The sequence below is a fragment of the Pseudonaja textilis genome, chromosome 13 (assembly GCF_049901715.1).
Source record: "Pseudonaja textilis isolate UNSWEBS1 chromosome 13, rPseTex1.2, whole genome shotgun sequence".
Taxonomy (NCBI): Eukaryota; Metazoa; Chordata; class Lepidosauria; order Squamata; family Elapidae; genus Pseudonaja; species Pseudonaja textilis.
Genome location: NC_142002.1, coordinates 104,640 through 118,854, shown reverse-complemented (window position 1 = coordinate 118,854; position 14,215 = coordinate 104,640). Strand labels below are relative to the sequence as shown.

The window sequence follows — 14,215 nt, the reverse complement described above, 5'->3', positions numbered from 1 at the left end:
TGGCTTCCTGCATTGGAGTTTTTTCTGTGTCACTAGTTAAACAGGTATTTTGCTGGCATTGTGGGAGGAGATGGGTGTTTTTGGCATTTCCAGGTAAGCATTAAATAAGTGTAGAGTATGCAGTGATATATACAAATGAACAATAGGATTAGCAAAGAATAAACAATATAAAAATATCACCCAATGATTACGGAACAATCTTTAATATATCTGTCAGAGTGGCCAATCGCTTTTTTGGCTAATGTTTTCCACTTCATTCAACAAAAATAAACAATGCTTAAAACAGAAAAAGATGGAAAATCTATATCATGAATAAATCTGAAAACTTGACTAGGAGAGTCCAGAATGCTCCCCCTTGTCCTAGAAATAACTATGTGAAACAGGCAGTCAGGGGAGCAAATGAAATGTACCCCAGCCCACCAACCCCAAAGAATATGGTCACGTCCAGGCAATGTCAGCATTAGAGGCGCTTCTTTTGCCTCTGCAGCCATGCGCCACTGCACTGCACAAACATCATTCTACGGCTGCCAGTCCCAGAGCAGCAGCAACTCTGGGTGGATTTCAGAACAATTTCATAATCCAACCCCCCAAATCCCAGCTTAAAACAGTAGTCCCAACCTGGAAAAGCAACATTTAGCCAACAAGGTTCCCGTAAGCCCTTGGCCTGAACACCAGTGGAACAGCCAGGCCTTTGGTGCCTTATGGGAGGATGCCAGGGTCAGGAGCACACAGACAGTCCGTGGGGCAGGGGCAGGCAGAGAGAAAGCATGGCAACAAATTGTTTGCTAGAAGGGACTCACAGTATGCCCTCCCACCACCTCGGGGGGCAGAGCAGAAATGATGGAGAGGCAATCCCGCAGCAGCCTGGCTGGCTTTATGGGAGATCAGCAGTCCCTTGCATCCTGCTGTCAGCCAGAGCAACTCAAGGAGCTATGGAGTGGCTGCCCAAATGTAGCTTCTGGGCCAGCTGAGCCCCTACCGGGCTTATGACTGGCTGATTGAGTCAAATTCTTTAAGAAACTCATTCAGGCACCCAGGGGCTTCCCCAGTCTAGTTGTCTATATAGACGAACTATATTTATTATAAGGACTGATCACAATCTGAATCATGATCTTCATTTTTTGGGAGGAAGTTTATCTGCTTTCCACTAGGCCAAATACTTAGTGAGGCTTTTGCAACCACTTAGTGAGTGCGATCAAAAAGAAAATGGGAATTTTCCTCCAGTGTTTTGAGTGATTTGGATTATAATCAAGCAAAGGTTGCCTTAAAGCAAAAACCATCAGAAAGAACTTTGGGTCGACCCACAAAGACGTCTCGGGCAACCCGATTTGCCACTTTTAAGTGCCAAAGTCTCTGGGACATTTATTTTCTCCAAATGCCACACTTCCTTGGTGGCATTTTCCTTTCTCGGCAGACTTGGAAGGCCAACTCAGGACGATTCCCAAGAGGAGGATTCAGAGGGAAGGGGGGAGCTTTGGGGCAGGTGAAGACCAAAACTGTTTTCAAGGCTGTCAGGCTGTTGGAGAAATACAGTGGTTTAAGTTTAGAGCAAGAAAGCGCCCCTCTTTCCTATGTCAAAATGTGCAGCAAACACATTCACAGTTGGAATCAAAATCGGAGGCCAAATCACTAACAATTTGCCATATGGAGACAACCCCACTTTGTCCGTAGAAATTAAAGAAGACCTAAAATCGTTCATTGGAAAATGGCAGAAGGCAATGTTAACTGGCCTGGCCCAGGAACATACTGACAGGTGATGGCAAAAAGTGAAGACTGAAGAATGAAGGTGGGTGGAGAAGTAAGAAGACTGATCTTAAAGAGAAAGGCAATGACAGGCTAGATCCTGAAGAAGGTTTCAACTAGGACAGGACCCTCCAGGTTTCCTTACAAGGATGAGATGGGGAAACCAGGGGATCAGAGAGATTAAGAAATACCTGGAGATTTCAGTGACTTGCATGTGTTACCTTGAAGCCAGTGGTTAAGAAACGCTGGCCAACTCCCATGAAGAGAGATGGAAAGTACTGGAGAAAAGCTGTCTGAGAGTAGACATGAAAGTGCTCTTCAAACTACTTCCCCCCAAAAAAGGCACTGGGAGTGGCGACGATACAGGGAGCTTCCGGAATGCAGACTGTGGAATAAGGGCCAAATTAATCAATTCTAGGTGAAAGTGCTAAAAATCTTCCTAACAGGAACAACCTGATTGAGAAACCACGTCCCCAAAGGTGCTCTTCAAACATTGGGGAGGCTTTAATTTCCATGCCTGCAGGAGGTGGGCTTGATGGCCTCGAAGGTCCTTCCAAGTTCTGGCACAGCTGCCTGAATTCAACTGGAAGGAGTGCCCGTCGTCGCGTTCAAGGCCTACCAAAGTCACCAAATCTCCAGCCCCGTTTGGAAGCCCCAGGCCCGCATTTCTTTCCCTTGCGGCCATTTGCAGCCGAGATTCCAGGTTCCCTTCGCACGAATTGGCCACTTGGATGCTGCCGCTGGGCTTCGCTGTCTCCCTTTGGTTTGCGACGCTTGCCGGGGCTTCTCGTGGCTCTTCGAGACCCTTTGACCATTCCCGGCGCCTCCCCCGAGGCTCCTTCCGTGTTTGTCCCCTTCAAAGTACGGAGCCCAGAAGCGGAGCGGAAGGGAGGCGGACTCGGAACGGCCGGAGCTCTTTCGCCGCTGCCTCAGCACCTGCCCAGGCTCCGTTCCGCGGGGATTCCAGGAGCCCTCCCGCCCAGCGGCCACCCGGCTCTCCGCGGCTTCTTCCTGGCTACCGACCCACAAAGGCCCGGCTGAGCTCAGGGTCCTCGGCACGCTGGCAGAGCGATCGACGAAGCCGCCGGGATCCCCGGAGAGAGCCCAGAGCTGGGGAGCCGCGCCCGCCGCTGAGCAAGCAGAAGCGACGAGCGACCTCCGGCCCGCATGGTCCCCGGGGTACGGTCGGCTTTGCCGGCCCCGCCCGTCCCTCCACCGCCTTCCCTGGCCACGGCCGCGCAGAGCGGTCGGGCGAGCCCCGGGGGCGGCGGCCAAGGCGGCCGGCCGGCCTGCCTGCGCGCGAGGGGAGGTGCCGGGCTGGGGCCGCCCCGCCGCCCGCACGTCAACCAGCGTCAAGCCGCTGCCAGCCTGCCAGCCTGCGGGGAGGGGGCAGCTCGGCTGGGCTTCCCGGTCCGCCTCCCGCCCGCCGCGATGACGCCGCTCCCGCTCGCCCAGGGGCCGAGCGGGCAGCCGCGGTGAGCAGAGCGGCGCGAGCCCTGCGGGCTGGAAGGTAAGGCCGACGGCGGGGGAGGGAGACCCGCTCCGAGCCCGCCGCGCTCGGCCAAAGGGGGGGGGGAGGGCGAGGCGAGGCCGCCTTTCGGGCCCGGTTCTGCCGCCCAATCGCCCTCCCCGGGTCCTGCATTCAGCCCACGACGGGAGGACGCGCCGCTTTGGGCCAGCGAGAGCGCCGCGCAAGGGCCGAGGCCGCTGCTCCGCTGGGTGCAACGAGGTGGGCGCGTTCAGCCCCGGGACGTCCGCCCGGCAGGAGCGCCGCCGTCGGGCGCTGGCCCCGGTGGGATCTGAAGGGCAGGGCGCGTGGAAACTCTGGAACCCTCGAGGCCTTCGGGACGGATCCCGTTGTGCGAGGCTTTGCTCCCCGGGCAGGGCTCGGGGTTGGGGAGGGCTGTGTGCCCGGACCAGGCGCTCCCGCTCGGCCCCCCGCCTCGCAGGGGGCGGCGGGAAGAGGAAGCTGCGGCCGGGAAGCCAAAGCCGGGCTGTCTGCGGCCCCGCGCGTGAGTCACAGGCCCTGCGGGGGTGGGGAGAGTTTCCGGGGTAAGTCTGAATGGCACGTCTGACACCTGGAGAGATGCGAAAGCAACACTGGCTTCCCGAAATCTGAAGCTCCTATGCAGGCTAGTTAGCCAGCTTCTCAAAATCTCTGAGTAGGCAGTGCTTTTTTTCCTGGAGGCCCACTTAATCTGTGCTCCTCTGTAGCAGGTCAAGAACAAGAAGGTAAGGCCCCGGGATTGGGTGTTTTGGTCCCAAGAGCCATTCTGGTTTGCTTGGTCAGCTTCCGCCCAAACTAACTGCCATTTCTGTGTGAAGAGCCCTACCACCACCACCACCACCAGCAGCAGCAGCAGCAGCAGCAGCAGCAGCCTTAAAAGTAGCTCCCACTGCACCTGTGACCCTTCCCGGCATCAGGTGGTCTCAGGTGCTCAAGCTAAGCTCTGCCAGGGCTTCCCAACAGAAGTTGTGCAAGAGTAGGGATGTGAATCATACATAGGAATTCCCACCTCCCTTGAGTGCCCATCCCCTGTATTACGGGGTTCTTCTTATTTTTTATTCTTCCAAGACTATTCAGTGTGGGAGGAGAAAGTCAGCGGGGAGGAAAGTAGCAGAGTAGAAGGAAATAAATGAGAATTTGTGCTTTCCTGTTGGTGTGAGAGTTGTCTCCTGAAACGACACCTTTTCCTGCGTGCGTTTACCTGTAGGCTCTGTCCTCAGAAGTGGCTCAAAGCAGCTCCCTTCACCTTCCTGGTCCATGGGTCAGAATAAATGGGCTGTCAAGAAACTCTATGAATTAGAGGGCTGAGCATCCGATGACAGGTTTGCACCTGGTTTCTTTGGGCCTTGAGCAAGCAGGCTTGGGATGTGGGCCTTTGAGCTGAAATAGGTTATGTGGTTAGGAAGTGGTTGTTTCCTGAAGCTGCTGAAGGACCTGAATGAATCTGCACTTTCCCACCTTTAGAAATTACAATGGTTGGAAAGAAAATGCCTTGGCAAATTCAGGCTGAAACATGTATGTTTGTCCCTATGTTCTTCATTTGCTCAGTCCTGCTAACAAAGCCAGAGTTCATCATTGAGAAAGTGGCTACCTGTATCTGCCGAGAAGGTATAAATTGGTGTTAAGTTGGGAACGTCCAACATGGGTAGTTTGAAAACTCTTCAACATCTTCATGAATGACTTAGACAAGGGCACAGAAAGGGAACTCGTGAAATTGACATCAAGCGGGGGAAATTGCTAACACTTTGGAAGATAGACTCAAGACTCGGAAGGATCTTGACAGACTTGAAAACTGGGCCCTCTCCAACAAGATGGGTGGTGAGAAAAGTCTGGTCTTGCATTTAGGCAGGAAAAACTAAATGCACAAATACAGAATGGGTGGCACCTGGTTCAACAGCAGTAGGTATGAGAGTGATCTCGGAGTCCTAGTAGGCAATCATTTAAATATGCTACTGCTGCCAAAAAAGCCAGTACAGTCCTAGGCTGCATCAACAGAAGGATAGTATCAAGATCATGTGAATCAATACTACCACTCTACACTGTACCAGTAAGACCATGCTTGGAGTATTCAGTTTTGGTCACCATGATATCAAAAAGATGCTCGGGCGTTAGAAAGTCAGTCTGCAGGGGGAAAAAAAGCAACAAAGATGAACATAGAACATAGAATAATAGGGCTGGATCTTGGAGGTCTTCTAGTCCAGCCCCCAGCCCAAGTAGGAGGCCTTAATAATAAGGGGTCTGCAGGCTAAATAGAATGATGAATGGTTGAGGAAGCTAAGTGGATCTGAGACAAGGATTAGAAGAGACATGATAACTGTCTCCCAGTACTTGAGGGGCTCTCTCAGAGAAGGGGGGATTGTCTTACTCTCCAGAGATAATGGGTGGAAACTTACTAAAAAGAGAAGTAATTACATCCCAGAAGTAAGGAGAAATTTCCTGACAGTGAGAACAATTAATCAAGGGAACAGCTTGCCTCAAAGTTGTGGGTGCTTCACTAGAGATTTTCACAAATAGACTGGACAAACATTTGACTGGGATATGACATCCTCTGCCTTGAGCAGAAGGTTGAATGAGAAGATCTCCAAGATATCTCAAACTCGCATTGTCACAGCGTCATCACAGCGGAACTTTTTCCCCCTTCGCTAAACTGGATGGGGGCAGGGCCAGCACATGACGCACCTGGCCCACGGGCCATAAGTTTGACACCCCTGTTCCAGCCTCGGATTCTAAAGGCTGCAAGACAACGGAATTTGGTTCAGTTGAGTGTGAGAGAGGGAGAGGGGCTTCTTGTGGGTGCATTTTGGAGACGTGTCAAGAGACGTGCCAAAAGAGCAGTCGGCTTGGGATTAAATTCCAAATGAAATCGCCTCTTCGGGGTAAGGAGACCTGAAGAACTTTCAACTGCAGGTTTCTAAAAATCTATTGAAATTAATGTCTAGAGGCAGCTCTTTAACTCATTAGTCCAGAGGGAGCAAAAGAGATGGGGTCCCAATGAGAGTCTTCATGTATTTAACTCAAGAATAATGAGTTGAAAGGGACTATGGAGGTCGTCTAGTCCAACTCCCTACTCAGGCAGGAAAACGGAGGATGCCAAACTCTGAATAGAGGTCCTGGGAAAGATGTCAGAGTAACAGAATAACACTTAGAAGGGACCTTGGGGAGAACCCTATACCATTTCAGAGAAATGGCTGTCCAGTCTTCTCTTAAAAACTTCCAGTGTTGGAGCACCCAGAACTTCTGGAGACAAGCAGTTCCACTGGTTAATTTGTTCTCACTGTCTGGAAGTTTCTCCTTAGTTTTACGTTGCTTCTCTCTTTGTTCAGTTCCCACCCATTGCTTCTTGTTTTGCCTTCTGCTCCTTTGGAAAACACATTCCCCCCCCCTTTGCTTGTGGCAGCCCTCAAAAGCCTGTTTTGTGACCTGCCTCTCACCCTCTTGGGCAAAGCAGCTCCTCCTTTCAGTGGTCCATGAAAGTACATCTATAGCATGTCTCTGGCATGTCTCCCCCGTCGCCTCCGCTGGCACTGATCCAGGGAGACCGCTCGGATTCTTTGCCACGAGACAGGTGGCCTGACCCTCCCCCCTTCAGAAGATGTACTCACTGTATCGGTTACTCTGCCAAATTGGCTGGAGAATGGTGAGCTGCCAGTTGGCCTTTGCCACACATACCTGTCCATCATCCAGAGCAAAACCTGTTCCTCAGTCGGAGTGGCATTTCCTTGAATTACAGAAATGGCCCCCATCGGCTCCTTAGGCATGGCCTCCCAAGAAGGGTTTTTGTTTGCTTGGCCAATCTGTAAGCTTGTTCTGCTAGAAGGTTAACCTTTGGAAGCTGGAGCTCACTTTTGGTGCAGGGCCAGACAGGAACAGCCAGTGTGGTGAAATTAAGTAATGTGGCTGGGTAGAATTCCCCCTCTTCTCTGGCTCTCCTGACCTTCCCCTGGCTGGGATGACCTTCTGCTTGGTCATCTCTCTGCTGACTCTTCAGCCTCGGATCAGAGCAGCTGCGTTCAACCCTGAGGTCTTCTTTGGGCTGAAACCCAGGATCTTGGGCAGACGTTACTAGCAGGCAGCAAAGAGTCTATCCTGACCAGGGTTTGGGATCAAGAGGTGGAGAGGTCAAGCACAAACAGTCGCTGCCCACAGAGGAATCGATACTGTCCCTTTGCCCTGCTGAGTCAGCCAAAGAGGGTGGGGATCAGGGTGCCCCGTGGCTCCGTGGGAGGGGCCTGCAGGCCACAGGCCTCTTGTTCTCCCAACATGCCTCCTGCGTGTGGTTGTCCCATTTTTCTGTGGCCGCCCCAGCCAGCACTCTCCCCAGTGTGCTTGTGGGAGATTAGAGCACAACTGATGCTTGCGTGGTTTAGAGAGCAAGGGAGCCGTGGTAGCCAATCTGCAAATAAGTTTCCTTTTCTTGGCAAACTTGTTCATTTATGTATAGCATGTTTTCAACTTTCCTTTTTCTCTGTAAGCTCCTTATGAGATTGTTTTGTTCTTGGGGCTCCAAGAAAAGCAATAACATAGTAGGTACAATGCAAAGTGGTTTGAGAGTTAGGATTTATTTACTAAACAGACAACTGCTTAACAGGACGCAAATTGGCTCCCCTACACAAATGCGGCTGTGTTGCATGGCAAAGAACCCTGGCTGTGAAGGAGCCTGATGTCTCCTCACTTGGGTTGCTACTGGCCACAGCTTTGGAAGGGGGCCAGGAGGAGCTTCGGAGAGCATCCCACGTCCCACGCAAGGAAGTGCCGCTCACTCTGAGCACCTGGCCCCATTTCCTCTCCTTCCCTCAGGGTTGGGCTGCTCTGGGTGGGCCTGTAGGAGCACCTCCTCCAGCAGGGCGACTGAAGCCCCCAAAGGTCCTCCCATCCCACAGGAGGGCAGCTGGCAGACGGCCTTCCACGGGGGGGGGGGGATTTGCTGCCTCTTACATGTAGGAGGAAGCACGTCTGGGCTCAGGAACTTGAGAAATGGTGCTTCAGGATGGCAACTCCCCCACCCTCTTGCCGGCCACTTGGCTCCCGTTGGCAGACGACGGGCACATCCTCTTGCTACGCCCTGCTTTCCTCTTCTTGGGGCTGTGGGGGGGAGGAGGTCCAGTCTGAGCCCTGTGCTTTCCTTTGGTCTCCAGGTGCTGTGCAGTCGACGTGTGACCCAGAGCCGACCCCCATGCTTCCTCAGGCCGACTGAGCCCTTTCTGGGCACTGCAAGGGCCTCTCCTGGCTGCCCAGCTCTGCTTTCCCTCCTGGCTTTCATGGATCGGAGGCTGTCCTTACTGCTTTTCTGGTGGGCAATGACAGTGCCCCTGGCCCTTCTTGTCAGCGAGGGACTCAGCCAGCACATCTACACCAATACCTGGGCTGTCCTGGTGCCCGCCGGCCTGCAGGAAGCCGAACGGATGGCCAGGAAGCATGGCTTCCTCAACCTGGGACCGGTGAGTTGCTTCCCAACACCATTTGCTCCTATTTAAGCCATTAAGCGAGCAAAGAGGCTTGTGCTACGTCTGAGGGAGCGGCTGCAGAGGGGCTGCTACTTTTCCTGCTGCGGGGCCTCATGGGGGTGAATTCCCTAGGATTTCTGGATAGCAGAGGAGCAGCGCGAGATCCCAGTGTGTAGTTCCTGACACTTGGAGCAGTGGAGGAGTCTTCTCCCTGGCACTGGCTGGTCCCATTTTCCTTGGAGACCTTGGTGCTCTCTGAGCATGGCTGTTTTCTTGTGGACATTTGGTTACCTGGCAGATCACATCTTTAATGCTTCTGAACAGAGCACACTGAAGTGAACTGAGATGTGAACCAGTTGGGTAGCGAAACGTCTGCAAGCCACAGCCAAGTCAGGGAGTATCAAGGACTCCTTAGGTCAATCTTGAGCTACAGAGATTCTCTTGGATTGGAATTCTTGGCAGGATTTGCTTTCATGGCTGAATTCCTGGCTATATTGACTTCTCCTTTGGGAAGCAGGTCTCTGTTCATCTGGCGCTGGCCCCTGAGCCTGGGAAGTGGCAGGGCTGTTCCTTAAGACAGGACATTTGATGTTGGCTGTTTGGAAATAGCTGTTTTGATGACTCATCAGCTATCACTGTTGCAGCAACCGTGAAGTTGGCAGTTATCTTATCTTAGCAGCAGTGAAGTTGGCAGAGGGCCCAGCTACCCAGAGTTGATGCGGGATCGAAGCCCGCTTTGCTTGGCAAGCGAGGTAGCCAGTGATGTCAATTCCCACCAATTCTTCTGGTATTGAGACCACATCACTGTTTGAGGAACAGGCTCAGAACTTACCAGAGGCTTTTGCAAAGACCGTTTCATGCAACTTCTCAAGTCACTTTAGAGACAGACATCTGTTATGACAACTTTTTGAGGAGCACTGTGCTTCTTATTCGAAGTACGGAGTGTTTCTTGGGAAGGATGCGTTATATAAGGCATCCTCAGTTACACTGTTCACAAACGGAGGAGAGAACAGCAGAAGGAGAGCTGAGAGAATGGCTGGATGTGATTGGGCAGTGAGCTAGTGCAGGGATGGCCAACTTTTTGAACTTCAGGGACCACCAAACGCATACTTTTAAATCCCAAGGACCACGAGTATGAATTTTTAAAAAATGATAATATATTTAAGATATAAATTTTAAATTGTATATTAAATATAAATTTAATATTAAAAATTATGCGTGTGTGTGTGTTAAGTTTTCGCAGGTATTTATATGTATGGTATTCAGCTTTGTTCGGGTATTTTCCCACGTCATAGTTGTGCTTTTAAAGTTGTAGCAACGTTTTGGCAGAATCTCATCTGCCGTCATCAGGCTTCTGTATTGTGTTCGTCTATACAGAAGCCTGATGATGGCAGGTGAGATTCTGCCAAAACGTTGCTACAACTTTAAAAGCACAACTATGACGTGGGAAAATATCCGAACAAAGCCGAATACCATATATATTTGTTTTTGTAGATTTTCACGGGTACAGGTATGCAGGTTTTGGCATGTTGGGTCTTTTCCCATGTAGGATTGAGAGGACCTCGTCGAAACATCGCCAAGATACTCTCAATCCTACACAGGAAAAGACCCGAACATGCCAAAACCTGCATATATATATATATACATACAACACACACACACACTTATTTAATTACAACTGTGGCTGCTTGGAGTTGGGGAGGGAAGGGGACCGGGCTGCTTCCATCCCTCCCCCATCTGCACCTTCCAAAGAGAGAAAAGAGCAAAGGCGGGGGGGCAACTGCCACTGGGAGAATCAAAGGCAGAAAGGGGGCTTTGCTCTCTTTGGGGGGGCCGCGTCCCTCGGCCGCCCCTCCAGGGGCTTCTCAGCAGGCAGCTTCCTGCAGAAGGACTGCCACCCTCGGGGATTAATTGGGGGGAGGGGAGGGGGAGAAAGTGGGGGCTCCGGGATGGGGGTGCCAGGGCTCTTCCAGCCTCACCTGGAGGCAGGCAAGGAAAGGGGGGGTTGACACCTTCACCCCTCCAAGAGGAGAGTTGCTTTCCTCCATCAGCCCTCCATCCACCGCTTCTGCTGTTCCTCACCTCCCTGACACTGTTTCCTCCCTGCCTAATGGCTGCACCCTCAGCACGAGAGAAGGTCCGGAGCCCGGCAGTGGCCGATCTGCTCCTCCCAAGTGCTGCTTCCCCGCTGTCCTCCTCGCAGAGCCGGGGATGAGAGAGGCTCCCTTCCAGTCAAGCTACCGGGCGCTCCTTGAGAGAGACAAGAGGAGCAGCCGGAGTCACTCCTGTCTCTCAAGTGCCTGGCCGGTTTCTCACACTGCTTCAGCTACAGAGACAAGAGTTTGCAGGGGGCCGTTTTAGCATTTGCAGAGCTAGGGTTGACTCCAGCTGCTTCTCTCTGCTGCACCAGGGGCTGCCTTGGTGCCACTGGCTGCTGTAAGTGTACCGCGGCAAAGGGAGATGCAAATGTGAGTACTGCTTCTTCCAGCCAGCCCTGCTTCAGCCCGCAACCACCACCCCGCCAACAATATAATGCCTCATTCCAGCCACCACTGGCCAATCCCATATTTCAGAGCTGTACTCATCCTGATGGAGGAGCTGCTCCGGGATAGCCAAACGGCCAATCCTGTGACTAATACAGCTCTGGAGTATGAGACCAACTTTCCCACCAACGTTAGCAAGTCACCCCAGGGTGGATTTCCCTCCCCTGCCATTGGTCTTACCTTCCATTTGCAGCTCACATGACTCTCAGTCTCAAGGTTTGCGCTCATCTGAAGGGTGGGGGTCAGCGGGTGGGTCGGCCAGGTGGGCGGAGCAGCCTTGCTTTCCCACGTGGCCCAGATTAATTGCTTTTGTGGGCTATTACTCTGCCATTTCTCTGCAGACCACCAAAATTTTGCCATGGACCACCAGTGGGCTGCGGCCCACCGGTTGGCGACCACTGAGCTAGTGTATAAGAAGCCTTGGACTCATTTTAATCGTCTACTGAGTGGTAGCTTTTATTTTGTGATGAAACCTCCCTCCCTCCCTTCCTCTGTGTGTGTGTGTGTGTGTGTGTGTGTGTGTGTGTGTGTGTTGTAGTTTTGCAATTGTCTTGAGATCAGGGAGGGGGTCCCTGCTGCTGGTGTTCTCAAACTTTGCATTAGCAACGGTTTCATTGGGTTAAAATTAGGCAGGCATGAAATACTGTTCATGAACATTATATTTTCTTCACAGTCTGAGCCTTAGGGCTACCTTAGCTTTTCCCTTTCAAACCCTCCCATTCCATTTTAAGGATTGGAAGTTTAAAATAATAGATAAAGGTACTGAATGTCACTAACACACACACTTCTAAGACACTAAACATTACAGATACTTTCAAGAGAATTGCTGAATGGAGATCCACAAGGTACAATCTATGCTGCTCAACATTTTGAAGGAACGCTTATTAGATTTGCAGATGGCACAAAGGTAGACGAATGACCGATGCCTCAGACGAGCCACAGAAGAGAATCTCTGTAGCACAGAATTCAACTGTGGTGTCCTGTCTATCTCTGAGCTGGGCTCTTGGCTTGCAGAGATTTCGTTCCCAGACTGGGTCACATCTTCAGTCACCAGTTCAGAAGCACTGAAGAGCATTAAGGATGCCACAGAAAAACTGACTGTTGGGGGAAAAAATCGAGACAACCTTAAGCAGTTGGCAGAAATGAAAAGGATAGATTTTAACAGGGGGAAATAATAAAGTGTTTTATCTGAGTAGGAAAACATAAGGTGCAAATATAGGACATAGTAGACCTGGCTTGGCAGCCATCCATAAGATAGAAACCTGGCACCGTGACTTGTCAGGGTGGTGGAGCTGCCTGAAGGAGCACGGAAGGTGCATTGAGCCCAGCTTACAGGCAGCAACTGTTTTACTCCACTTTGTCCCAGTCAGAGCAAAATAAGATAATTAGGACCCAAATACAAATGGCATCAAATAAAAAGAAAAATGGGAGAAATGCAAAGCGCAGTGTAGTTGCATAAAGAATTCTCAGATAAACCAAAACAAAAACAAAAAGGAGACATTAAAAAATGAAAAGGCAAAGCCTTTAGGAAAAGCAGAATATCAGAGAATAGCCATAATCTGTAAGAACGGAGTCAGGAGGGATCGGGTTCAGAATGAGCTGAGGCTCTCAATGAGTCCCAAAAATGGTTTTGAGAAAGTGGTTGATCTACAGGTTGGAGAAGTGAGTGAGATGGTAACAGGTAAAAGTGGAAAACTTGAATTGCTTCATTTTAATTTGCATTTGCCTTTTTGCAAAGGGAAAACATGGCCCAATTTGTCAAACCATGCGCTGTGTGAGGAGGAAGACCAAACCCAGGTCAAAATATGCAGGAAGTGATGAGAGAAGTCCTTGCTGCTTTGAGGGAATTTAAGTCTCTGAGATATAGCCCAAGATGATAAACTGGTAGATGGGAACTTAAAACCATAGAGAACCTCTGAACTGAAATGCCAGAAGATTTCAAGAAGAGCTATTACCTTGTTTTCAAAAAAAGGGGAAAAAGTGGGCCCAAGAAACTATGGAGCCGTCAGCTTGACATCCGTATTTGGGTAAATCCTAGAGAAGATTATCAAGCCGAGGGTTATGGGCACTTGCAAAGGAACTTGGTGATTACCAGAAGCCCATGTGGGTTAGTTAAAAATAGTCTGTGTCAGTCAATCTGTCTTTCTGGACAAAGCAACTAGATCATCAGAGCAAGGAAAAGCTCTGTATGTTGTCTACTTAGACATCAATAAAGTATCTGACAAGGTTGACAATAACCTCCTTTTTGATGAAATGGAATGATGTTGGATGGGCGGCCCCACCGCCAGACGGTGGACCTGTTGAACATCCGTGCCCAACAGGTGGCCCTGAGTGGATCTGTGTCAAGGAGGGAACTCTGCCATGGGTCTCTAGGGATTCTGTCCTGGGTCCAGTCTTCTTCAGCATTATCACGAATGACTTGGACGAGGGGATAGAAAGATTGCTCAGCAAATTACAGGAGACACAAACCTGGGGGTGGTGTTAGATGTTTATGATCTGGTGGACTGGGAGGGAGCAATTGCCACGGAAAAGATGGGGAGGGGGGTTGCATTGCTGCCCGCGGGTAATTCGACCTCTCCTATTCCTTTGCTCCCCATTCCCTTTGCCAGTCACAGATGTTGCCCCTTTTCTCTCTCTGGGCATTTGGAGAGGTGCCTCAGGGCTCCTTATGGTCTTAGCTCTGGGTGATTCCCTGACCCTCTGGCGGCAGCCATGCCCTTGGCTCTATGCGGAAAGAGGCTGGCAAGGAGCGGGTGCACGGGGGTGGGGACGGAGCTGGCTTGTGGGGAGAGGCAGAGGCTCCCTGGAAAGCAGAGCTCCTTCCTGGCTCTTTGACAGCCCCCTTCCTGCTGCAAAAGGCCGGGAAGTCCCCCTTGCTTCATCTGGGGCCCCCTTTCCTCTCAGGGAATTGAGGCAGCTCTTCTTTTTCGGTGTGGGAAGGTGGCCTTTCCATTCCCTGTTGAAACTGGACAGACTCC

General features: G+C 51.2%; 1 protein-coding gene across 4 annotated transcripts in view; it reads left to right on the top strand.

Moving 5' to 3' along the window:
* Window positions 1-14,215, top strand: part of FURIN (furin, paired basic amino acid cleaving enzyme) — a 33,824-nt gene that overhangs the window by 6,500 nt on the left and 13,109 nt on the right. Inside the window, exons 1-3 of one of the 4 annotated variants that reach the window (XM_026709450.2) lie at window positions 3,112-3,253; window positions 4,458-4,572; window positions 8,386-8,688. In XM_026709450.2, coding sequence (XP_026565235.1) covers window positions 8,509-8,688 — 180 coding nt within the window. In that variant the 5' untranslated portion in view covers window positions 3,112-3,253; window positions 4,458-4,572; window positions 8,386-8,508. Of the gene's footprint in view, window positions 1-3,111; window positions 3,254-3,803; window positions 3,976-4,457; window positions 4,573-8,385; window positions 8,689-14,215 lie in introns of those variants that run through there. The other 3 variants (XM_026709449.2, XM_087941796.1, XM_087941795.1) reach the window with 3 other exon arrangements.